The sequence below is a fragment of the Lithobates pipiens genome, unplaced genomic scaffold (genome assembly GCF_037356315.1).
Source record: "Lithobates pipiens isolate NorthernLeopardFrog02 unplaced genomic scaffold, aLitPip1_a1.2 Scaffold_22, whole genome shotgun sequence".
NCBI classification, from domain to species: Eukaryota; Metazoa; Chordata; class Amphibia; order Anura; family Ranidae; genus Lithobates; species Lithobates pipiens.
In genome coordinates this window covers 230858637-230884937 of record NW_027507784.1, presented here as the reverse complement: position 1 = coordinate 230884937, position 26301 = coordinate 230858637, and the positions used below count along the sequence as shown (strand labels likewise).

At 42.1% G+C, this 26301-nt stretch overlaps 1 protein-coding gene across 6 annotated transcripts in view; it reads right to left on the bottom strand.

Annotated features, from left to right (window-relative positions):
* Positions 1–26301, bottom strand: part of SNX29 (sorting nexin 29) — a 1823105-nt gene that overhangs the window by 1572441 nt on the left and 224363 nt on the right. For all 6 annotated transcript variants that reach the window (XM_077448905.1, XM_077448908.1, XM_077448906.1 and 3 more), the window contains one exon: positions 13758–13882. In XM_077448905.1, coding sequence (XP_077305031.1) covers positions 13758–13882 — 125 coding nt within the window. The remainder of the gene's footprint in view (positions 1–13757; positions 13883–26301) is intronic.

The following is a 26301-nucleotide window of genomic DNA, read 5'->3' as shown; positions in this document are numbered from 1 at the left end:
CTGTAAGATCACACCAGTGCCCCAGGCTGCAAAGGGAAGACATTTATGAGACTCCAGGACTGGCGATTTTCACCGCATACTGAACTAATCTAATTTAACCTGTGAGTTACTACTTGTTTTTATTAAATATATGATTTAAACTGCACTCAGTCTGGCGCCCCTCTGTTCCCACTTCTATCCCATACAAGTTAGGTACAGTGATATTATGTGGAGAATCGAACCAAGTTTTTTTTCCCTTCTTGGATAAATGTACCCCTTGCCTCCTCCTGTTCCCCTAAGCTTTTTCATTTCAGCAACTTATCTCTAAGCATAACATGTTAGACTCTTGGCGTGAGCTCAATCCTGCTTGTAAACGCTTTATATATTACTCCCATTCACACAAATCATTTTCTAGGATTGATCATATCTTTCTAAGTGTTGGCATTGCCCCAGAGATCCTATCATTAGTTATTACACCCTTTACTTGGTCCGATCAGTTTATGCATCTCCTCCCCTATTCCGAGATTCCAAGATTTGTCTTGGTGCATTAATGATTCCATTCTAACTCACCTGTCCCATTTTCTAGATATTAAACATGCTCTCAATGACTATCTCATTAGTAACACTTCTGCAGATACTTCCCCTCTGACTCTTTGGGAAGCCCATAAACCTGTAATTCGAGGTATGATTATCCAGCAAGCATCATTTCTCAAACGCGAGTGTAGGACTTCAATCTGTGACACAATGCATTCCAACATTCTCCCTCCCCTTCTACTAAAGGTAGGCTTGATAGAGCCTGCTTAGAATTCAACCTGTTTCTCACTGACTCTGCAGATATATTAACTGCTTCCTGGCCATCCGCCGCAGTTATACTGTGGCAGGTTGGCTCCCCTGCACGAGCCTTCATAGCTATACGTCGGCTCGTGGGGTCGGGATAGCAGGTGCGCATGTGCCCGCTGCACAGCACGGGTGCCGATGCTCGTGGCCGAATGTATATTCTTCAAAAGTGGGGGTTTGGACCGCATTTTTTGAAGTGGATTTCATGCTTATACGACAAGCTAAATGCATTTATTAAAAATGCTGGTTTTAATTTAGACCCTTTTCTTATTGGAAGAGGCACCTGTCAAGGATGTCCTCTCTCCACCCGTCTATTTGCACTCCTCATTGAACCCTTGGCCCATTTAATTAGACCTGATCCAAACATAAAAGGTATTGAATTAGCTGGATGTCAAAGTATGTCTTTTTGCAGATGACATCCTAATCTTCATGTCATTTCTCCATATCACAGCACCTAATCTCTTCTTTTTTCACACATTTCGGGCTTTACACTTAACTATCAAAAATCGACTGTACTCCACATTTCCTTGCCTCCTTCAGACCTTCAGCTTGCTAAGGATTCACTTTCCTTCTTGGACACCTCATAGACTTCCATACCTAGGAATACAACCCACTTCTAAGATTACTGACTTATACTCAGCTAACTTCTCTCCATTACTAAAACAGGTTATTGAATTATTATCACAATGGTCCTCCATCCCTTTATCCTGGTTAGCAAAAATGAATGTAATTAAGATGGCTATATTGTCCAAGTTTTTATATCTTTTTAGAGCCTTGTCCATCCCAGTTTCATCTAATTTTTTACGGCTTATAAAGCACAGAATTATCACCTTAAAACAAAACCTCAAACTTCTAAATCCATTCTCTGTCTCCCACAATGCTGCGGAGGTTTAGGTCTCCCAAATATTTCTGCTTACTATCCAAAATACCATGCAATCAAATAAATTCCTTTATGGGGGAACAATTGAGTCTATTGACTGTGACCTTATTTCAGTATCCAACATGTTATGGTTAAGACCAACTGATCGTATTTTTAGTCGCAATCCTATCACAAAACATTCTTTATCCATCTGCGACAGATTAAAAACTCTTGGCCTTCAATCTCCTCATTTACCGCTACTTTCTTTTGTTAAAATCCCACTTTTTACCCAGCCTGGATCACTCCTAATTCTTTCAAAGCATGGAATACAGCTAATTTATCCTGTTTATATAATTTGGTATCTGTCACCTCCATACATTCTTTTCCTACTTTGCGTGATACATTTGGACTTCTTTCATCTAAACTGTTCCAATATTTGCAAATCAACTTTTTTTAAGGCTTTAAAATGTAATAAATGCCCACGCTTTATCTCTATTCCAACTCCCAACTTTCCAGATGTCACGTTTTGAACGCATATGTATTTTTGACCCACATGCTACAGGACTTGTTTCGTTTCACTATAAGCAAGTTTTTGCTAGTACTAACACTGGTCCCCCCTCATATGTCTCCAATTGGGAACAAGACCTGGATCGCTCATTTAATGCTACTGAATTGTCTAGCATATGGTCCGCCACTAAGTTTGCTTCTTCTAATGTTGTTGCTGTGGAAACTAACTTTAAGATGCTAACCCACTGGTATTTGGTTCCCGCTAGAATATCCAAATATGCTTCTGATTATCCTGAAGCTGGTTTCCACAGCTGTTCAGAGTCTGGCACGCAACTTCATACTTGGTGGGATTAACCAATTGCCCAAAAATTCTAGAAGGCATTTTTCGACTTGGCCTTCAGAATCTTTGATACACCCATATAGCCCAATCCTGCTACAGCCCTATTAAATCTGAAACCTGATGGGATCACACAATCAATTTTGCCTTCTTTTACAGCTCCTAACAGCTGAAAAACAAACCATTGCTAAGGCATGGAAAAATCTATATTTAATTCTAGCTGAAACCATACACACAACTAATACAGCTCTTATTCATGCTAAAATAGAAGCAATCAAAAGAGATTGAATCAGTCAATTTGAGAAACTCTGGCTTCCTTGGGTTAAGCATGGTTTACCCTCAGACTTTGACAACACACTATTATTGCCTTGGTAATTTTACTCCATTTGCCTTGACTATACTGTACTTTCTATTCATTTGAGATCGCATGACCACTTGTAAACCTCCCACCCCCCTCATTCCCTTCCCCCCTTTTCTCTACCCTCTTCTCTCTATCTACTCCTATTTTTTGTGTTCTACCTTTCTTTTCATATTGTGTGGTACAGATTATCACTTCTGTTCTTAGGATATACCCATTAGATTGATCTCCTTATTACTGCTCTTGCAAAATGAACCCATAGTCGCTAGCTTACTTTTTTTCATTCTGATGGAATTTTATAATGCTTTTAATGTAATACTTTATTGGTTTATTTGTTGCTCTATTCATTACATTTTTACATTGTTCTGTACTTATCCTGTTCATAAATCAATATGTTTAGCTTTATTGCTATTTGTATATTGTACCACCATCCTTATATGTACTCAATTTGTCAATATTTGTTATATTTAAAAAATAATACACAAATTTGAGGAGAAAAAAGCCTGAATTCTTTCCTAAAATATAACTGGTTACTAGTATTTAAAAAGTTAATGCAGGGCATATCCAATTGCCTCTTGGGGAATCAGGAAGGGATTTCCCCCCCGCTTGATTAGATCATGCTTTATTAGGGTTTTTTGCCTACCTCTGGATCAACTGTGGGTATGGGATCGTCTATATGGAGGTTTTCAATTTGTGTGCGTTTTGTTTTTCTTTTCTTTCTGTGGGTTGAACTTGTGTCTTTTTTCAACCAGACTAACTATGTAACAGAACTATCTTCCCCTGATGCACTGTTAGTATGTAAAAAAAAAAATTGGTTAAAAACAAACGCTAAATTTAAGTGCTAAATATCACAAAACAAATATTTAACGCATTTGTTAAAAAATGCATTCGTGAATTGACTACTTTTGCGATAAATACCACACATACACTTAGTGAATGGACCCCTTTGTGATGATATAGCTGACCTCTATCCGTAGCAGCCTTATATGTTAAATGACCTGTATGAAAGTGTTATTGTCTATGCATTCAACATCAATCATGTCAGTTGTTCTTTATATGTCTGTGACCTTGTTGAATTGTACAAATAAAATAAAAAAAAAACATGCAAGTACTACAAGGGTTCTTAAAAAGGTTTGCACACTTTTTTTTTTTTTTTAACTCTAGGAAACTTTTTTAAGACCCCTCATACTTTGGAGTACACCCAAGCCTCGTCTCCTTTCCTGCAATGGCATTTACCAGCAATAGTCTGGACTTTTGCTCCTGTGTGAACTGGCTTTCAGAACAGCATCTGCAGTGTCAAGAAGAGATATAATGAAGCAATTTGAATATTACAACTTCCCTTGCTCAGCCACAGCAGATCAAAGCAATGACCTTTGATATATATATATATATATATATATATATGTTAAAGCAGTTGTAAAGGCTGAAAGTTTTTTACCTTCATGCATTCCAACTGCTGTCAATCGCAGCTAGTGAGCCAATGAGGAGAGGGCAGAGCGGGACCGAGCACGGCTCTATGTGTCTTATGGAGGCGTAGAACAGGGTTCGGGAGCGAGCATGCACCAGTGCCCCCATAGCAAGCAGCTTGCTATGGGGGCACTGGTCAATTAGGAGGAGCCAGGAGCGCTGGCGGGGGACCTGAGAAGAGGAAGATCAGGGCTGCTATGTGCAAAATCACTGCACAGAACTGATAAGTAAAACATGTTTGTTACTTGAAAAATAAAACAAACTTGAACCTTTTATTATAATTTTAAGTCAGTTAAAGGAAGCCGCAAATTTTTAAAAAAATTTAAAAAGAGTGTTCACTATTCACTAACCCCAATCAGCCCTTCTTCCCATTATCTCCATTAGTAATATTTTTATATCTACTTTTATGGTTTGTATCAACACATTTTTCATGTTTAAATCCTAATCTTCTTAGTGACACTTTAAAAAAAAAAGCGCAAAAAAAGCATCTATTTCTATGTTAATTAACTTTGCTTGTAATGGAAACAAAGCTTTAATACACAGAAGAAATCATAGAATAATGCAATTGTATCAACATAAATACTTATTTTAAAATAATGGTCAAACTATAAGAAAGCTAATTTTTTGGTTCTGTTACACCTTTTTTTCTATAAAATGCAGATTCAGCGTACACTAATAAGTGTCTTGCAAGCAGTAGAGATAATAAGTCCCATACTTGCTTTGAGGCTACATTAATGGTCAGATACCAGAATAAACCTGTCTTACCGTTCCATTTCGCTGATCCCTGTACAGGACCAGGCTTTGCTCATCATGTTGGGCATACTCCCAGATGAGTCTTCAGGGTCTGCAAACCAAAGAAATGGAACATAGCCCTGGACCCGTATAGCACCCAGTGGCCAACTGCACATGTTGCACTAAGCGCTGAGGTGAATGCCAATGCAGGATCCAGTGCCCAAATCATCAGAGGCTATCCCCTCACTGCGTGGGGTTTGGGTACACTTCCAAAGGTTCTACTGCACTTGCAGTGATCCAGATGTACCGTTTCTATTGTTGTAGTAGGAAGCAATGAAGAGGTTAATGAATTTGAAGCAAATAAGAACTAGTAAAGCACAGAAGCAAGTATTGAAAGCAGCACTCAACCTCCAAAATTCCCATGGGACTGGAAACACCCATACTCAAGCGAGTGTCTCTGCTAGCTCTTAAAATACAAATCTAGGGGGGTGTGGCTAGGCTTATCATGTGAGACGACATACTCTCCTGTGCTCCCGCTGAAGACCAGCTTAACAATCAGCAAAAGAGGCCTGTCACAGAGTGGCCCACCAGTGGGGATGACACTGCAGCGTTACACGATTACCAGGGTAATGGCAAAATGTCTGAAAGACCTCGGAGTGGCCGAATCCAGGGCCTCAAGATGGTGGAACCCTCCCCTCCCTCCAGTGCCACAATTGGCACCTTTCAGTGGGGAGGGGGGTGCAGATACCTGTATAATTCAGGTATTTGCACCCACTTCCGGGCATAGATAGCCGCAGAATCTGCGGGTATTTACGCCACTTTCTGTCACTTCCCCGCTGGCTGCTGGGAAACACACGGGTCCCAGAGAAAGCAGGGACCATCCGCATTGCACAGCGTGACTCGCGCATGTGCAGTAGGGAACCGTGAAGTGAGGCCACAAGGCGGTGCCAGCACCCGAGAGCTGAGCGACAGATCGGCTTTGGGTGCCGACATCACGGGCGCACTGGACAGGTGAGTGTCCATATTTTTAAAGTCAGCAGCTGCAGTATTGGTAGCTGCTGACTTAAAAAAAAAAAAAAAACTCCCGCTTTAATCAGGCATGTAAATCCTTTAAACTCCCAGATTACATAAATAAATTTAGTGCTTGCAGTCAGGATTATAGTTTTATCTCTGGAGTATATCCCTTTTTTATGCAAGCTAATATTCTGCTGGCTTTCGTAGTTGCAACTTGACATTGCATGCTATTACACAGTCTATCTTCCACTAGGACCCCCAGATCTTTCTCTATCCTCGACTCCCCCAGAAGTTCTCCCCCCCCCCCAGTGAGTAGTTTGCATTTATGTTCTTAGTGCATTATTTTACATTTCTCCACATTAAAACTCATTTGCCACTTCATTATGTTGTTCAGGTCTTTCTGTAAAATTTCTATATCCTGCTGTGAAGTTATTGCCCTGCTTATTTTTGTATGGTCTGCAAAAACTGAGATTGAGCCATGTATCCTATCCTCTATATCATTTATGGATGTAGCACCCTGATGTTCAGGCAGGGTTGCTATTAAATGTATTTGACAACTGATAATTGCCTTGCCTTGGCCAATTGATAGGAGGTAAATTGATTTTACCCCAATTATGGAATTGCTGCACGTTACTCTTCGGTCACTAGATGGCCAGGTATCTGATGACATTAGATAAGACAAGGGCATTGCAAGGACAGATTAGGAATGAATGGAGTGTCTAAGCCAATGAGCAGGGATTTTCTCGGGTCCCTTGGCCTGCTGAGAGAACCTATTTATTTGGATGGATTCAGGTAATCAGGATTTTGTGCCACCCAGACAGCTGTCTGGGTGGAAGTGTGTCGTATTGCCCCGGGTTGCTAGGCCAGAAACCTAAGGCCTATTCTGGGGACATCTAGCTGCTAGGCTATTTGAGCACCTATCCAGATGTAGTGCAGGGTTGGGACAGTGGGCTTGTAGTCCAACCAGAAGTAACAGTTGCGCTGTCCCGGGAACCAGTCATGGTCAGAGGTAGAGGGGAAGTTGTCACCGCAAAGGGACCATCCACCTTGCTACCGGAGATCACTGTGAGTAAGCTGAGGCCAGTACCAGAGCAAACGTCTCACCAACCGGGAACGGTGAAAAAGTGGGAAAGCATCAGCCAATGCCAAGTCAGGAACCCCAGCGGGACAGCAAAGGTGACGCTTGTGGAGTGCCAAGCCAGGAACCTAACATGTCAGCAGGGGTGAAGCTTAAGGAGTATCTGTGAGTGCCAAGTCAGGGACCCAGTAGTGAAGCGGGGGTGACACTTGAGGAAGATACCGAGTGCTACAGTGAAAGAGCTCAGGGGATCCAGTGGCTAGTGGATCTGAAGTCTAGTGAGGGAGACTGGGAGCTCGCTGAGTGAAGACTCACAGTGAGTAAGTGTGAGGTAAAGAGAACTGTTGGTATTGCAGAAAGTTGAATACCTTTACTGTTAGTAACAGCTACAAAATTGTTGCCATAGGAGACAGAAGTGGTGTCCGGCTGGAGGCCTTCACCTGTGTAGCTGTCTACCTATACAAGTCTTGGAGTCTGCCAATTAACATTGCATCTACTTAAGGGTGTCCTGGCCCTAATCCTCTGGTGCTCACCTGTTAATCTTGCATTACACCCACCATGCCTTGTAACCCACTCTACACTAAAGGATGTCAGCTGTCCTTAACTCTGGAGGTCACCATTGGGCTTCAGGGGCCTGGGACTTTGCTACATGTATAAATTAAACAGAATTGATCCCAAGACAGAACCTTGTGGTACCCCCACTCCAGACTAGTTTGAGTACAAGTTATTTATCACTACCCTTTGGACGCACCCCTGTAACCAGTTTTCTATTCAAGAAAAAACCTTATGCCTGCAGACCTCAGCTTATAGATTAAGCATTTATAGGAAACTGTATCGGATGCTTTTGCAAAATTCAGAGGCCTCCCCCTATCTAGATGGCAGCTCACTTCCTCATAGAATGTTAACAGATTGGTCTGACAAGGATGACCCTTCAAAAACCCATGATGATTACTGGTTGATTTTCATCAGCAAATTCTTGGATATAGTCCCTTATCATCCCCTCCAAATAATTTACCTACTATTGAGGTTAGGCTGACCGGACTGTAGTTCCTCGGAATATGTCTATGCCTTTTTTGAATTTTGGTACCACATTGGCTTTTCTCCAATCAGCTGGTTTGTCAGTATGCTGTCTGCAAAGATTAATAATTGGTCTAGCTATAACCTGACTGTGTTCTTTGAGGACTCTCGGGTGTAAGCCATCTTTCCTTGACTCCGGCCTCGGTTAGCCACAAGGGTATATCATTTGATGTGTTACTAACAATACTGTTGTAGTCAGTATACCCCTCCTTTTCCTGTGTAAAACGGAGGAGAAGAAAGTATTTAAAACAGTTGCCTTCTCTGTGTCATTCGTAACCATCCTCCCATCATTATCTTTTATGTGGGCAATGTGCTCTGATTTCACTTTTTTACTGTTAATATAGCTAAAGAATTCCTTGGGATTTTTTTTACTCTCCTCTGCTATGCGTCTCTCCCAGTCTTTTTTAGCCACCCAGATTTCGTTCTTACACTTCTTATTGCATTCCCTGTAGTGTTGCAATGTTGATAATGCCCCCTCTGCTTTATATTTTTTAAAGGTACATTTTTTTCTCTCCAATAAGAATTTTTACGCTACGGTTTAGCCACCCAGGTTTAACCTTCAATCTTATATATTTATTTCCTATTGGAATGCACAGTGAGATACCTTTGTTTAACATGTTCCTAAAACATTCCCATTTTTCCTCAGTGTTTAATGTTTCTAGGATTTGTTCCCAATTGATGTCTTGTAGTATTGAGCACAGTTCAGGAAAGTTGGCGCTTTTAAAATGTAGAGTTTTTGTGCTACCCTCATGCCTCCTTTTCCTATCTGCAGGGATTTCCTCTCACTTCCTGCTTCGGCTATGGGACAGGAAGGTAAATCTTCCAGAGTTGTGAACCACCATTACACTATTCAAAATGAAAAAGAAAAAAACATTTTGCCTATTGTTCTGCTTTAACCACTTGGGCACCTTTACCCCCCTTCTGCCCAGGCCAATTTTCAGCTTTCAGGCTTGAAATACAATTACGCGGTCATGCAAACACTGTACCCATAAGCAAATGTTATCTTTTTTTTCACAAAAATATAGCTTTCTTTTGGTGCCATTTAATCAGCACTGTTTTTTTTTTAAATCTTTTGCTAAACAAAAAGACCAACAATTTTGAATAAAAAACGTTTTTTTTTTTTAGTTTTTGCATAGTTCAAAATGTATTCTGCTACATTTCCTTGGTGAAAATAACCCAAATCAGTGTATATTAGTCTATGTTATATACAATATATCTGAAAATCAATCAATCCTCATGTACAGATGGCCAATCTCATTTCCTGAGGCCCGAAAAAGGCAGGATAGTACAAATACCCCCTAAATGACCCCTTTTTGAAAAGTAGACACGGACTGGTAACAATATGAAAAAAAAACATTGTTTCTACATTTTTTTCACAATTTTTTTTAAACACACTGTGACCATAGTAATACAGTGTAGTACTCTGGGAAAGTGGTCAGGGTTTTTTTTGTTTTGTTTTACACATTATGATAGCGAATACCAATGAAATTCATTGGTATAAGCAACAATTTTTACTGAATGAAACTGATATATTTAGTGTCTAGTGTCTTATTTAATTGGCCAAAGCTAAATACATGGTAAAGAGTGGGCTGTGATTGGCCCTGTCTGTAAGATGTTATTACTGTGGCCAATCACATATAACAACACTGTTTGTATACCATTGCCATGTGATCTGCTGTGATTGGTTACAATGATCACATAACACTGGCAATGAGCTGGTATAATTATCAGTCTTTGGCTGTGTCTGGTGCATGGCCCCACAGTCACTCGGTCAGCGCCTTCTGAAAGGACATCATATGATGTCCACTCAGAAGGAAGAAAGTCAAGCTCAGCCGTTAATCTGCTATAGGATGGGCAGGAAGGCGTTAAAAGGAGGCTACTGTCTGAGTCTGGAAATGTGTTAGCTCCAACACAGACTTCCGAAGGTTCAGAATCCAACTGAACCTTTCCAAGCTCTGTCCCAATCACATTGTTAGACTGGCCATACACCTATAGATTATCTGCAGATTTTCTATGGTCAGATGGAAAAAGTGGGAGATTCCTCCATCCACACAGTTCAGCGTAGATGGAGGAATCTGTTCCACTTTTTCCATCTGACCATAGAAAATCTGCAGATAATCTATAGGTGTATGGCCAGTCTAAGTCAGGACTTTTTCTAGACTGTTCCCTCAATGGGAGGTCATCCAGATATCCGACAAAAAAAGGCCCTGGAAGGGTATCAATGCAAGAACAGGGGATGAACCATTGTGAACACATGAAGCATGTCCATAAACTGAAAGTTCTGAGGAACCACAGCAAAGTGCAGGAATTGCTGATGTGCTGGAAAAATAGGCACATAAAAAGTACATTTCTTTGATGACTACAGAAGCCAGAAAATCTCTCCAATGGGAAACTATGACAGACAACATAATATGATATGGTCTCTCCAAGTCTGGAAGCTATGACAGCTGCTTGCAACTCTTCAGGGACAATGTAACCTGACATCATTGGGAAATGATTTTTAGATTTTCCATCATATAGAGCCAATACAGCCTGTGACGAGAGTTACTTTTGGGCGCAGGGTGACCAAGAAAAGATGAACCCCGAGAATATGATTGGATTACTTCAAATGGGACAGTAATATTCATTAACAATATCTTTCAAGCAATATAAAGATTTTATCCCCTATACACTGTGAGGTCTATGGCCAGGAAGTAACTCCTAATATGGGCATTCCAGGAAGTTCAATGTAAGAGACCGACCGAAAGTTTACCCCTCCCTGACTTACTAGAGAGAGACCGCCAGATTGACCTCATTAGTCTCGTACAGCTAGGGGACCGGTTAAGCCCCACAAAGAAGGAACAGGCTAAGCGGCTTCTGTTGTAGAAACAGGCGACTTTCTCCCAAAAAACTGGGCTACATGACCCTGACTGTGCATAAGGTAGAGACCCTGGGACAAGCACCCCTTCGACAGCCCCTCACCATATCCCTGAAGCGGTCCGAGAAGGAATGCAGAAGGAGATACAGGAGATGACTCAGTTAGGAGTCACTGAGCCCTCTGACAGCCTTTGGGCCTCGCCTGTAGTCCTGGTGCCTAAGAAAGATGGAACTACCCGGTTCTGCGTGGACTACAGGCGTCTCAATGAGAACACCACCACTGATGCCTACCCGATGCCCAGGGTAGACAAACTGCTAGATCGTATAGCCAGGGGATGCTATTTAACTACAATAGACCTGTGTAAGGGCTATTGGCAGATTTCCCTGGTGGAGGATGTTATCCTCAAGTCGTCTTTTATCCGACTTGGGGGAGACACATACGGACCCTCAAACCCCACGTTATTTTGAAAATGATGACTATAGATATCATAACTCTTCAGGAAGAGTTAGAGATTATCCAACACCCCATGATATAGATCCTTGGTATTATGAACATCCTTTAGTCCACGTTTATAACAGATTTGCCCCATTATATGACAAACAATATGGAGGAGACCAATTACATGGGAGGAATGATTATGACCAACTCTCTTACAGTCAAGATCAGGAGACTCCCTATGTACAAAAGGATTTTCACCAGGGGTACGAAGAATGCCTTTAGAAACAAGAGAGGCTCTAGAGGGGGCAGGAGAACCCAGAGGACAAAAAAGAAGAAGGATTTGATAGGGAAGGGGGTTTTTAACCTTAGCACAAAAGAATTAACCATACAAGAATTGTCCATTCTCGATAAAGGCCTAAAGTTTGCCCCACAGAAAAGACAAAACAGGACAAATTCCATATGTTCATAGATATTCAGAAATTTGTGAGGAAGATCAATATTTAACGATATATTGCTTCAACTCCCCCACATGGCTTTCAAAGAGCCGCGACCTCAGGTATGGTGCACTCTGGGCTGTCCAACCTGTTGTTTTTGAAAGATTTGGCAAAGCTGCCTCCTAAGAAAATATACAACCAATCTTTCTCTATGACGGGTTTTAAATCACTCTGCGATAGGAAGGCTATAGCAGTCTGCCCGGCGGACAAAGGTGGAGGTATTGTGGTATTAGATAGGTCTGATTATGTTCAAGAGATGTACCGGCTACTTAGTGATCAGGACACTTACCGGGAGTTGCCCAATAACCCTACAACCTCATTAAAAAAGGATCTGGGTAAATTGATTTTAAAGGGTTTTAGTTCACATATTTCAAAAAGGAGATGTCTTGATACCGATTGCACCCAGGATACCCATTTTGTACTATTTACCTAAAATCCATAAGGATTCCTTGCATCCCCCAGGACGCCCCCTCATAAGTGGGATTGATTCAGTCACCTCCCGAATTGGCCACTATGTAGATTATCTCCAACCTATCAAACGTATGCATCCATATCTGAAGGATACCACAGACACTCTTAGACGTTTGGAGAATATTACGATACAAGGAGATCTGATAATGGCTACTGCAGATGTGGCGTCTTTACACATGTGCATACCCCATGCCAAGGGTATAGAGGCAGTCACACATTTTCTTCAATGTGATGACTCCCTCACGTGTCAACAAAAGGATTATGTTGTTGAGCTCCTAGAGTTTGCAACAACACACAATTATTTTTGGTTCGACAACAAGTTCTTTTTGCAGAAGAAAGGCATGGCTATGGGAACTAGATTTGCCCCCAGCCTCACCAATCTGTTTATGGCCAAATGGGAGGAGGATGTCGTCTATTCGGAACAAAGATCTTCCCTGGTTATGTGGGCCAGGTATATAGACAACATCCTCCTCCTATGGAAAGGCACCTCAGAATCTCTCAACAATTTCTTTGCGCTCCTTAATGAAAATGATTGTGGCATCACTTTGTCATATGAATCCAGTTGTTCTAAGATACATTTTATGGATTTAGAGATAAAAATTGTTTTGGGACAATTTAAGTTTGACTTATTTCAAGAGTACCGTCCGTAACATTTTTATATCTACTGACAGTTATAATCGATCATGGCTTGAATCTGTCCCTCGCAGTCAGTTTCTCAGACTGTGGAGGAATTGCACAGATGTTGACACCTTTTTAGTTTGGCCCTGACCCTTAAGCACAAGTTTTTGGAAAAGGGCTATGATGAAAATATCATTGAACTCTGAACTGCAGAAGGTAGCATTGGTAGCAAGTCAGTTTCCAGTGAATGAACAAGTACTATCTGACATTGCAGCAGACTGCTTGTAATTCTCAATGAACTATGTGAGGGCACTGGTGAATGCTCCAGTAGTTCATTGATTCCTCCTGCAGTTCAGTAATTGTCTGACTGCACAAGAAGGAGGGGCAGACAGCTGACAAAGTCTGCAGGATCTTGGCATTGCATCTGCAACCTGATGATTGGGGTACAGTGTAAAAAAAAAAAAAAAGATGTATTTATTATTATTTTTACAAAAGGTGAACGTATACTTTAAATGGTTTAGGTAAATTACACCCTGGTTGGGTTCCTTAGTTGTCTAAATAAAATACTTTGGTAAGAAGCAATGCAAATTGCACACAAACATAATTAGGCAGACTGGAGATAATAGTGGTTTACCGGTCTCTGTTTTACTTGTGAATCCTGCTGCCTGTTTGATTGCTGCTGCTGTTAATGTTAATCCTCTGCTTTTCTTCAAGCCATGCTGAAGTACAGCTTCAAACTGAGCACACAGACAAATAACTCTGAAAAACAAAAAATGAGAGGCCTAATTAGAGAGCTGTAAATATATCCTTCCTTGAAATAAGCACTGAAGAAGTAGAAGTGCTAATACATACACAAGCACATAGTATGCAAATTAGACTAAAAATACTTTACATATGCACTGATAAGTGCATCTTTCTTTAGTAAAGACATTGTAAAATTGTTAATCAGTTATTTAACTAGCAAGAGGAGGTCAATTTGGAAGGGCTCATAGCTATACAGTATATCAGTGTTAATACACTCACGGATAAGTCTAGAAACCAGACTGGGTCCCTCAATATTCATAGTAATAATTGAACTGAATAAAATGATAAAAAAGAGGCATATTCAGGCAAATTAAAATAAGTAAAGAAAGGAGAATGCATGTGGGGTTTCAAGCATGTACAATTGAAACCCGTAATTCAGCGAAGAGACATATTCCTCTCTAAGGAGACTGGTAAACCAGGGAAGGTATAAGCCCTGTGTATAAAAAGGGGGGGGGGGGGGGGGTGGAGCGCTAGTAAGAGCTGCTAGTGAACAGTTCTAGGGCCATAATACAGCTGGAGAAATGGGGAACACAGGGATTTCTTTGTAAAAAATGGAGACAGCTTTGTCAGTTCAAAACTATAAGTTCTGTTATATGTTGCAAGCGGCAGCCAGAGCAGAAGAGACTGAGGAACAAGCACGCATGCTCCGAACGCAAGCGCTATAGCCATGCCCCCGACCTCAAGCTTCTGACGCCTCCCGCTGACATGCCTGCTGATGTTGTCCATCGTGGAAAAACACACTCCGGAGCTACTCACTACGCCGGAAATGACCGGGGTCTGACCCTCCACCGCAGCCCAGCAGGAAACAGGAAGCCAGCCGAGGACGCCTTAAAGAGAACCATTCTTTGCCTGTTTTTATCTACTCAAAATGTGAGTGCAAACCTTTTTATGATTAAATCCACGTTTTTAAATGATTTACCACCCTTAAAGCGGCGCTGCTGTATCTCTCTCTATAAGCTATGTGTATGTCTCTGTATATGAGCAGGTTAACTTGTGAGCTTCCGTGGGAGTTACACACAATCGCACATTCCAACAACAAAATCCATGAGATTTTTTCAGACGGATGTTGGCTCAAACTTGCCTTGTGTACACACGGTCACACAATGTTGTAAGAAATTCCAAACGTTAAGAACGCAGTGATGTACAACATGTACGATGAGACTATAAACAGGAAGTTCAATAGCCAATGTGCCACCCTTTGGGCTCCTTCCGCTAAACTTGTGTTAGTTTAAGTTTGGTGAGAGATGATTTGCGCTTTTCAGCCTCCTAATTTCCCATTGTTACTGCTCTTCAATTTGTGCTTTTGGGTTTGTATTTATATTAAATATTTGATTGTCAGTGCGTTCTTGTCCTCTTGTTTCTGATTTTCAGCTCTGGCTTTTCTGTTTTTTAGTTACATAGTAAGGTTGAATAAAGACACCAGTACATCCAGTTCAACCTGAGTGAGTGTCTACAATTGTCCCTATCCCTGTACATTGCACACTCACATTGGTCCCTAGCCTCAAGGAGCTGCTTTCTGTTAGCTCGTTCTGACCAAGCCAACTGTTTTGAAGCCATGAGGACCCTTACCCCTGACCAGAGGGTTTATAACTACCGTCTGGCCAGAGCCAGAAGAGTGGTGGAGAACGTTTTTGGGATAATGGCTAGCTGGTTCAGCCTATTCCTTACCCCAATCAACAAGGCGGAATATAAACATAACCATATAATCCTTGCATGCTGCATTCTTTTTAGATGGAAATTAAATTAACTATGTGGCCTCAGTTGGGCCAGATTCCCGGACTTCAAGAAGAAACCTTGATGGGACTTGAAGCTGGCCGTCCTAGTTTGCCTTTCCAAAGCAGCCGCAAAGTAAGACAGAAGTATATCAAGTACTTTGCGGGTAGGGGAGCCGTTGATATGCCAGAAACTGATTAAAAAAATTGAGATAATGTTTCTTAAACTAAAACTGAAATAAGATTTCCTTTGATTTACTGCTTGGGTTTCTTTTAGCTGTCTCCTGGATTCTCCAATGGGCTTTTCTTTTTGGCCATTTTCTTTAATAGTGCAAACGTAATTTATTTGATACATGAGGTGACAATCTCTTCTTCAGCTAACTATTATTATGTTGTGGGTCTGCTACACAAACACCTTGTTTTTGTTGTTAATGTATGTAATGCATTACTGAGAAAAATATTCATAATTTTCAGCATCATGAATGAATTTTGGTGAGTCAAATAAATGGTGTGATGGTGGCAAATTATAAAGCACTATGGGAGTTATTTACTAAAGGAAAATCCACTTTGCACTCCAAGTGCACTGCAAAAGTACACATGAAACTGCAGTGAAAGTGCACTTGTAGCGCAAAGTGGAATTGCCTTTAGTAAAAAAAAAAACATTTCAGTGTAAACACCAACTTAGTCCAAAAAATTATATTGAGCCTTGAAAGAAGAAGCCACACATTGTTGAGTAGAAAACGTTTTACTCTGTGCACATTCACATGCGCGTTAGAAAAGGGTTTTTGAAACAACCAACATATTTTAGTAAGAACATTTTTGTTTTGGACAGTACAAATAGCCTTTTTTGTGCTAAAACATTAATGTTTAGAGCCATAAAACAATACACAACTTAGGAACTTCCAAAGTTCAAATTTGACAAAGTAAAGGAAACATCAGACATTAATATGTCGAACTGTGTTGATATTGCCTTCATCAGATAGGGTGATGTCACCCCTGTGAAAGCCAAATTTTGAAGATGCACACAAATTGACAGTCAAAATGGGGAGTTCCCTCCTGATCCCATGCCTAATGTCAACATGTGCCATCTCCCATCATGGGGGATCAATGGATGTGTTTCGGGGTGCAACCCCTTCCTCTTAGCTACCATGGTTGCGAGGAAAGGCTTGCACCCCCAAAACGCGTAGCTTGATATCACGTGATGGCAGATAGCACATGTTAACACACTGTGTGCAGTCTCAAAATTTGGCTTCCAAATTTTGAACAAAAGTTAGAAAAATAGAAATAACTATAGAAATGGTGGTGTGTTTTTGATTCTGCCAAAAACATCAGTGATGTTTTTGAGTATTTTTCCAGCATCATTGATGTCTGCCTTCATCTTCTGTAAATTTCGATTGCACGCCATGACCCCCCCGATGAGGACGTGTGCACTTGCACTTGTGAAACGAGATTCTTTTTCCACAACATCCACATCATCTAAAAAAATAAAAAAACAGCATGCATTATAAATATACAGACATCTATCTATTACCTGAAGCTGTGGTCTCAGACACTCACCTGTTGTGGTCACTATTTGGCCCACTTCATAAACCTCTCCTTCCACCACATCCTCTGGTTGTTGTTTTGGGATTTCCCCTTCTTTAGGATGTTGGGGGTCCCTGGTGACCTCAGACGTCCCGAGTTTTTTCTCCCCTATGTGAATAAAAAAAAGGTATACTTAGCACACAGATATTTGAGGCAAGTACCGTATATACTCGAGTATAAGCCGAGATTTTCAGCCTCTTTTTTGAGGCTGAAAGTGCCCCCCTCGGCTTATACTCGAGTCATCGCCGTCTGACTGCTCGATCAGCGTATCGAGCAGACAGACGGCGGACATACTACAATTTGAAAGCCGCGCCTCCTTCTCCGCCTGTGATAGGCGGAACACTGAATTTCCCAGCAGCCTGTGTTCCGCCTATCACGGACATCGTCTCATCCTCGTCCGTAGTACGAGGATGAGACGATATCGGTGATAGGCGGAACACAGGCTGCTGGGAAATTCAGTGTTCCGCCTATCACAGGCGGAGGCGGAGGCGGGGCTTTTGAATTTTAGAATGGCCGCCGAGGCGATCCTGGCAAGGCACGGGACGGAGGCAAGGCAAGGCACGGCACGGGACGGGACGGAGGCAAGGCACGACACGACACGACACGGGACGGAGGCAAGGAGGCAAGGCACGGCACGGGACGGAGGCAAGGCACGGCACGGGACGGAGGCTCGGGACACAGGTAGGCTGGACACACACACACACACACACACACACACACACACACGGACACACACACACAGGGATGGATGGATGGAGACACACACACACAGGGATGGATGGATGGAGACACACACACACAGGGATGGATGGATGGAGACACACACACACAGGGATGGATGGATGGAGACACACACACACAGGGATGGATGGATGGATGGACACACACACACACAGGGATGGATGGATGGATGGACACACACACACACAGGGATGGATGGATGGATGGACACACACACACACAGGGATGGACGGACACACAGGGACGGACACACACACAGGGATGGACAGGCATGTCTCACCCTCGGCTTATACACGAGTCAATAAGTTTGCCAGTTTTTTTGGGGGTAAATTGGGGGCCTCGGCTTATATTCGGGTCGGCCTATACTCGAGTATATACGGTAATAGGAATATGAAACATTGCTTGGAAGTGTCGCACAATTGTCTGTTTTGGCAGAGTCCAAACCTAAAGACATGATTTTTTTCCCTTTAGAAAGCTGGAATAATTAATTACCTTTTTTGTTAAAGTATCACACATGTAGCCACCCTTAGTAGCCACTAGAGGACCTGTGTGGGACACCCTAAAAAGTTGTTCTGGTGTCCCACACTTGTGCTCCTATGTCCAGATGTGTAAACAGCTGCTGAGTATCCCCTTCTTACACTGAATCAAGTTTGCATTTCATTCTAGTTACCAGCACATCTAGAAAACGATGTACTAAACTCCTTTTAAGACAAATAGGCATGACCAAATGTAGTTAACCTGTATCTGCACAAAACATCATCTTAGTGGGCGAACGAACGATGTTTACTATGAATGATTACTGTGCTCACGAACCTGAAACTTGCCATTTTATACTGTACAACAGTAAAGGAAAGCACATGGAGCAGCACAAATGTAAGAAGAATAGGAACACATGACAAAATACTTACTTTTTTGCAGCACTCTCTTGATTCTTCTTTACTGATCTTGCTCCCTCAATTTGAGGTCTGACCATCGTTTCCTCAGTTGATCCTTGGATCGCCATACCCCAAAATTCTTCGGCAGACTTTTCACAACTTTAGTCATGATCTTGGCCTTTCTCAAATTTGGGTTTGGGTAAGGTCCATGCTTACCATCATAGTCGGCCTTTTTGAAGATGTCTACCATCTCCAGCATCTCTATAAAGGCCATATTAGAGGCCTTAAATCTCCTCCGGGATCAGGACATTTGTGACTCTGGCCTTTTGTCGTTGCTGCTCTCTGCTGCATGCACCTGTTGTGTCCCCACCATGTGCTCTCCCATTGTGCAGAAAGACAAGGGGCAGGGAATATACTAGAAAGCAGGTCAGGGGTGGACGGAGTTTCGCGCATGTGCAGTGTATATATAGAGTAACACATGTGTGTGTCGTATGTACGATCTGTGAGCGGAAGGTACAATTTGAACTTGGTGCATCAGTGGCCTATAGTGCTTCTAGATTGAAGCATATATTGGGACAAGATTAGGCGAGTTTAGCCTGACATTAGGGTTTGCCTTGTGTTGAGTCTTGCAGAGAAAATGGTATTCAATGATGAGGACTTTATCCCCATATTCATTGCTATGTACAGGGAGCTGTCCTGTCTGCGGCAGGTAAACCACTCCTTTTATAGCAATAAACCAAAGAGGAAGGCAGTGCTGGATCAATTGCTGGAATTTGTGAAACTGGTGACCCCCACGGCAGACATTCCCTAATTAAAGGCCCTAATTGGTGGCAGGAGGAGCACTTATAATAGGGAGCACAAGAAGGTCCAGGATTCCCAGAGATCAGGAACTGCAGCAGATGCTGTTTATGTACCCAGGCTGTGGTACTATGACAGACTGCATTTTCTGGCAGGCTAGACTGAACCCAGGCCAGCAGTCTCTAATCTTCCTTCAAGGCTTCCTTCCACCTCAGCTGAGGCTTCCAACGTCCAACCTGGGCTTTCCAGCCAGGAAGGAGTGGAGGCGCCCAGCTTGAGCAAGGTATAGCATTGTTCTACATATCAAATAAGTCAAATAATTAGTCAAATAATTAATGATGTTAACTAGATGTTATTATTGATCAGTAATTTCTGTTTTTACAAAGTGTTTTACATAGTAGCCACAGTAGTAGCCACAAATGATTGGAATAAGAATTAAAAATGCTGGGGTCAGAATTATTGTCTTTTCTATTTCTTGAACATTCAATTTGCAACAGTTATGAGCTGAAAAATTGTGTGTGATTGAGGAACCAAAAACTAAAACTATGTCCCTTTTTCATATACAGGAAAGTCTCAGCCAGGAGGAGGCTGTGGGAAGTGGCAGCCAGGTGATGGCTGGGCCCAGTAGCCTGCCCGAATCTCAGGTCCATCCCCTTCCCCTTTCAAAAAAAGTCCCAGGAACAGGAGTAACCTGCAGGAGGCAGCAATTAGCCTATTTAGGAAGGCTACTGCGGCCCTCAGAACCCCCCAATAATTAAGATGACTATGCCTACATCGCAGCCTGCAAAATGCAGGAAATGGAGGAAGGCCAAAACCTCTTATGTGAGGAAGTTATGTTACAAGCCCTAAGTAAGGGGTTGAGGGGGCGATCTCACGAGCCAAAGCCATGTTTGTGAGTTCAACCATGGTCCTCCTCCTCCTCCACCTTCTTCCCCAACTCCAACACCAGAGCCACAGCCTGGAAGGAAGAATGTAAGGAAGACAAGAAAGTGATGGCCCGGGTTCAGTCTGGTCTGACAAAAGATGCAGGCTGTTGTAAGACCACAGCCTTGGGACAGATATGTCATCTGCTGTTGTTCCTGATCTCTTGTAGTCCTGGACTGGACTGTGCTCACTATTATAAGGACTCCTCCGGACACCAATTTTGACTGTAAAATAATTGATGTGTGCCCTGGGGTACAAAGGCTTTGCAAATTTAATCAGTTTCTCCAGCGTTGCCTTCCTCTTTATTTTGTTATGGCCCATAGTAAATGGCCATTTATTTTTGACAAATACTTGGCTATGTGTTTTACCTAAAAAAGGACAGTTTGTGAGTAGGCAGGTACATTTTAAAAAGACAATGTCAAATTAACAAGGGGCACCAACATCAACCAACCTCCTTGAGGTTAAAAAATAAAAGATAAACAATGGTGTTGTGGTAACTTGATACAAAACAAAAGAAAAATTATGGAGATCACTATAAAAATAAAAATAGGAGACCTGGATAAAAAACAAAACAAAAAAAATTAAAATATTCATGAGATCACGTTAAATAATAAAGAAATCAGTTTGTCACAACTCTGTGTGACTAGGAGCAGCAAAATGACTTCATTATTCTAGCATTCTAAACAAGAGAATGAGCTGCATTAAAAGATTTCAAAATTTGCAATGTGGCGAATGTGCTATCTCCATTACGAACGCTAGTTTTACCAGACCAAGCGATTCCATTTCGTAATTGATTCAGAGCATGCGTGGAACTTTGTGCGTCAGAATTGTGTACACATGATCAGAATTTATGAGAACAGATTTTGTTGTCGGAAAATTTGAGATCCAGATCTCAAATTTTGTGTGTAGGAAATACCGACAGAAAATGTCCGATGGAGCCTACACATGGTCAGAATTTCCGACAAAAAGCTCCCATCGAACATTTTCCGTCGGTATGTACATGGCATTAGACTCTATCTTTCCTAGCTTACCAGTCTCCTGGTACACTGCATTGTGTTCCAAGTGTATAACATTTATCATCTCCTGACCAGCAGACAGTTCTTTCAGGCACGGTTTCTTCTGAATGCATGTGAGTGCAATAATTGTTGTTCGTTTATCATATTTAATAAAAGTGATTTATTGTGCAGGATTGCTGTGCTTAACTTTTTATATACATGTATTTCAATTATCAATTTAAATGTTTTGCATGGTGTTCCACTTTAGTTAAAACCAGATGATTTTGTTGCAACAATTTGCAAACACAGTTTCCAAAGCGAGCAAAGTCCTTTCCTGTATTAAGAGACGTATGGACTTCAGAGAGAGAGATATAATTTTGCCCCTGTTCAAATCATTAGTAAGACCTCATCTGGAATATTCAGTTCAGTTTTGAGCACCAGTTCTCAAAAAGGATATCGGGGAACTGGAGAAAGTACAGAGAAGAGCTACCAAACTGATAAGAGGCATGGAGGAACTCAGCTATGAGGAAAGATTAGAGGAACTGAATTTATTCACTCTTTATAAGAGGAGATTAAGGGGGGATATGATCAACATGTACAAATATATAAGGGGTCCATATAGTGAACTTGGTGTCGAGTTATTCACTTTACAGTCAACAAAGAGGTCAAGGGGGCACTCTTTACATCTAGAGGAAACTAGATTTCATCTCCAAATACGGTAAGGTTTCTTTACAGTAAGAGCTGTGAAAATGTGGAATAGACTCCCTGCAGAGGTTATTCTGGCCTGCTCAGTGGATTGCTTTAAGAAGGGCCTGGATTATTTCCTAAGTGTACATAATATAACTGGGTACTAACATTTATAGGTAAAGTTGATCCAGGGAAAATCCAATTGCCTCTCGGGGGATCAGGAAGGAATTTTTTCCCCTGCTTTAGCAAATTGGATCATGCTCTGCTGGGTTTTTTTGCCTTCCTCTGGATCAACTGTGGGTATAGAATTGGGTATATGGGATTGTATGATATTATTTTTTACTAAATAATTTATACTATTATTTTTTTGTGGTTGAACTAGATGGACTTGTGTCTTTTTTCAACCTGAGTAACTACGTAACTATGTAAATATGAAATTCACAAAATGTTTGCTGTTCAGAGGGCACATAGAGTCCCTGCAAAGCTACCCAGACCTGGGGAACCTCTGCGCCCTTTCCTATTCAAGATGCTCAACTTTAAAGACAGGGATGCGATATTACAACAGGCAAGAACCAAGGGTGATCTTAAGAAAATTGATAACGCCAGAATATCCTTCTATCCTGACTTTACTGAGGTGAAGAAGCGCCTTAGAAAATATGCAGTTACCTACACACACTTAAAACCCAGCTACAGCCTCTGCCTGGCTAGACAGAGTGGAACACTCACTTATGAGTGCAGAACCACCTGCCAATTGATAATATCTCACCCCCTAGCTGAAGAAAAGAACATTGGCATACGGAGTATTGGTCATGACAACTTTCAATTTACAAGCTCTTTTTCTCTGTAAGGCGGTTGGAAGAGCCACTAGGAAAAAAACAAACCATGCAGCATCCTACAGTACAACATGCAAGTGCATGTTCCCTTGAAATGGGCACCTGAACTGACACAGGCATAGCTGATCCTCAGAGGGACAAACTGCTCACAGGGGAACCTGTGACTGGATAGTTTTTTTTAGTTCCTCTCTTTCCATCTACTACATATACTTCAATTTTTTTCAGTTTGAGACGCTATACAGGTTTTTCTCTTTTTTGGCTACACCACTTATAGCCATGTGGGGTCGCAGATAGTTCTAGAGACCTGTGGCCCCCCAAGGTCACTTTACATTTTCTCTTTTGGTTATGGGATTCAGGCTCACAACAGGTTGGGGTTGTGTGCAGGGGGGGGGGGGGGGGGGTTGTGTGCAGGGAGGGTTGGGAGGGGTTAAAGTTAAGGTTAATGTTATGTGCTGTGTGCTGCTGGTTCATTTTATTATATTCTCCACAGAAAAGGTAACCATTCTAGGCCGAGTGGGCAGAAGATTCCCCTAGGCATACTACATCCACCTCCTCTACAAGTAAATGGAGAGTAAGAGAAAACTATTATCATGGAATGTACGTGGTATGAATTCAAAAGTGAGGAGCTCTCTTATATTTGATTTTATAAAGAGGTATAAACCGCATCTCATACTTTTGCAAGAAACTCATCTGCAAGGGTCTAAAGTTATGGCATTAAAAAAGCTAACATTATGAGAGTACTGCATGCTGAATATTCTATTTACTCTGGGGGTGTGGCTATTCTAGTCACTAGGAAAGCTGCAGCGACTATTCTGCAGGTTAAATTAGACCCAAATGGCAGATATGCAATACTAGTGTGCTAAATGTTTAATGTGTATTTAACGCTGGTTTGTGCCTATGTTCCACCCCCCTTCTCCTTTCAAATACTAGACAATATTCTTAAAGAAGCGGTGTTGATTGCACAGGGTCCGATATTTCTCCTGGGGGATTTTAACAGTCTCTGATGGAGCTCTAGATGGGCATGGTACTATATCTGACTCTCGTCATACTCTGTGTACCTGGTTGGAGAGTTATGCTCTCACAGACATGTGGAGATGGAGGAATCCTGAGGTCAGGGAGTACTCATGTCACTCTGAGACACACAAGACGCGCTCTAGAATAGATTTAGTATTATCATCAGTAGGGGGCCCTCTCATATATCAAATGTCAGATATCTCCCCAGAGCAATATCAGATCATTCCCCGTTGGAGGTTACCTTAGATCCGAATGCTCCTTGGGGAAGGAGACAATGGCGGATTAACACAAATTGGCTCCAAGAGGAATTCATCACTATAAAACGTAAAACCAGTATAGATCATTTTTGGAAGGAGAATGGACTGGAAACATCAATATTTAATCAATGGGACGCCTTTAAGGTGACTATGAGAGGGGTTTTTGCCACAGAGACGAGAAACTTTTCCAGGGCTCTTAACTCTGACATAAAAAATGCTGAGACCAAGGTTACTGAAGGGGGAAAAAAATATATACAGGATCCCTCCCCTGGTAGCTACCAATCTTGGCAAGACCAAACACATCAATACAAATTGCTTTTAACTGAATATACTGTAAAAAAGCAACTACATCTGGCTGGATCTTTTTTTGAATTTGGGGACAAGAGTGGTTGCCTCCTCTCTTTCCTAGCGAGGCCGATTAATGCCCCGATCTCGGTAATGCAACTTAGAAAGCCCACGGGTGAGGTGGTAAAGGAATCCTGTGAGATTCTAAACACCTTTCTGGATTTTTATGAAACTCTATACAAAACACAGACTCAACAAAATATACAGGAAATACAAAGATATATAGACAACGTAACCTTTCCTTCACTAGACCCAGAAGATAGCGATACTCTTGAGCAACCAATAACATTAGAAGAGATTGGTGATGCAATCTCATCCTTGATGGGTTCCCAGCTGACTGGTACCAGTTACATAAAGAGAAACTGGCACCTTCTCTCCAAAAAGTCTTTATAGCAGCAGAAAAAGAAGGCATATTACCAGAATCAATGTGGGAGGCTTTAATTGTAGTGATCCCCAAACCTGGAAAGGATCCACAAGAATGTGAGTCGTATAGGCCGATCTCTTTGATAAATTCTGATGTCAAGATACTGGCCAAGAGGCCCTTCCGGGGGAGGAGTCTGGAATGGTGCGTGTCCGCATCTAGCGACTAGGAGCTCCATGGCCCCCACCGCGTGGACAACGCCGCGAATAGCGGCTACCCGATGATCTCCCCCTTTCGATCCGTTCCCCTGGTTGCCTCTCTCTGCAAGTATCTCTCCTACCTTCCCCCTTCGTTCCTTCCCCTCGGACCGGGACGCACGACAAAGGGCTGAGCGGCTCCCTCGTTGTTGACTTGGACCCCCCTGTGAGGCTTCGGAGATCCCTTCGCTAGAGCGCTCGTACGCCGGAGTAGCGTCTAGGAGCTCCATGGCCCCCACCGCGTGGACAACGCCGCCAATAGCGGCTACCCGATGATCTCCCCCTTTCGATCCGTTCCCCCGGTTGCCTCTCTCTGCAAGTATCTCTCCTACTTTCCCCCTTTGTTCCTTCCCCTCGGACCGGGACGCACGACAAAGGGCTGAGCGGCTCCCTCGTTGGTGACTTGGACCCCCCTGTGAGGCTTCGGAGATCCCATCGATAGAGCGCTCGTACGCCGGAGTAGCGGGTCTAACGGCACTGCGGGCAGTGCAGGGCTGCGCTCGGTAATCTTCGGTAAGCCTCGGAAAGGTTGGCTTAGAGCTCCGGACGCCATCTACTGGACAAAGTAAGATACTGCCTATAGTAGATATAAGAGTGTATTGTGCATGAGAAAAAAAAAAAAGAAAAAGGGCTTGAACTTGCTGAATCCCTAATAGGAAGATAACGCCATACATCATAAAATCTATGGGGTAAGTGGATACACAAGTATAAAGTATTGAAAGTACTCCGTATTGTATTATCTGTCAAATATTGGGACTGTGTGGTAAAGTTGCAAGAGCAACATTAGCAAATAATTAGGAACATACTTTCTCATACACACGTTTTCAGTGGCAAGAATGCATTGGCAAGTAGTTAAAGCGGTAAAGTAAAATTAAGTGATTTACCTCAATAAAAGGAAATCTGGGACATCACGCGATCTCGCTGGATTAAAAAATTGTGTGGAAAAATGACTATGCAGAGGCTGAAATGAGGGTTTATGCGGGCCATACGG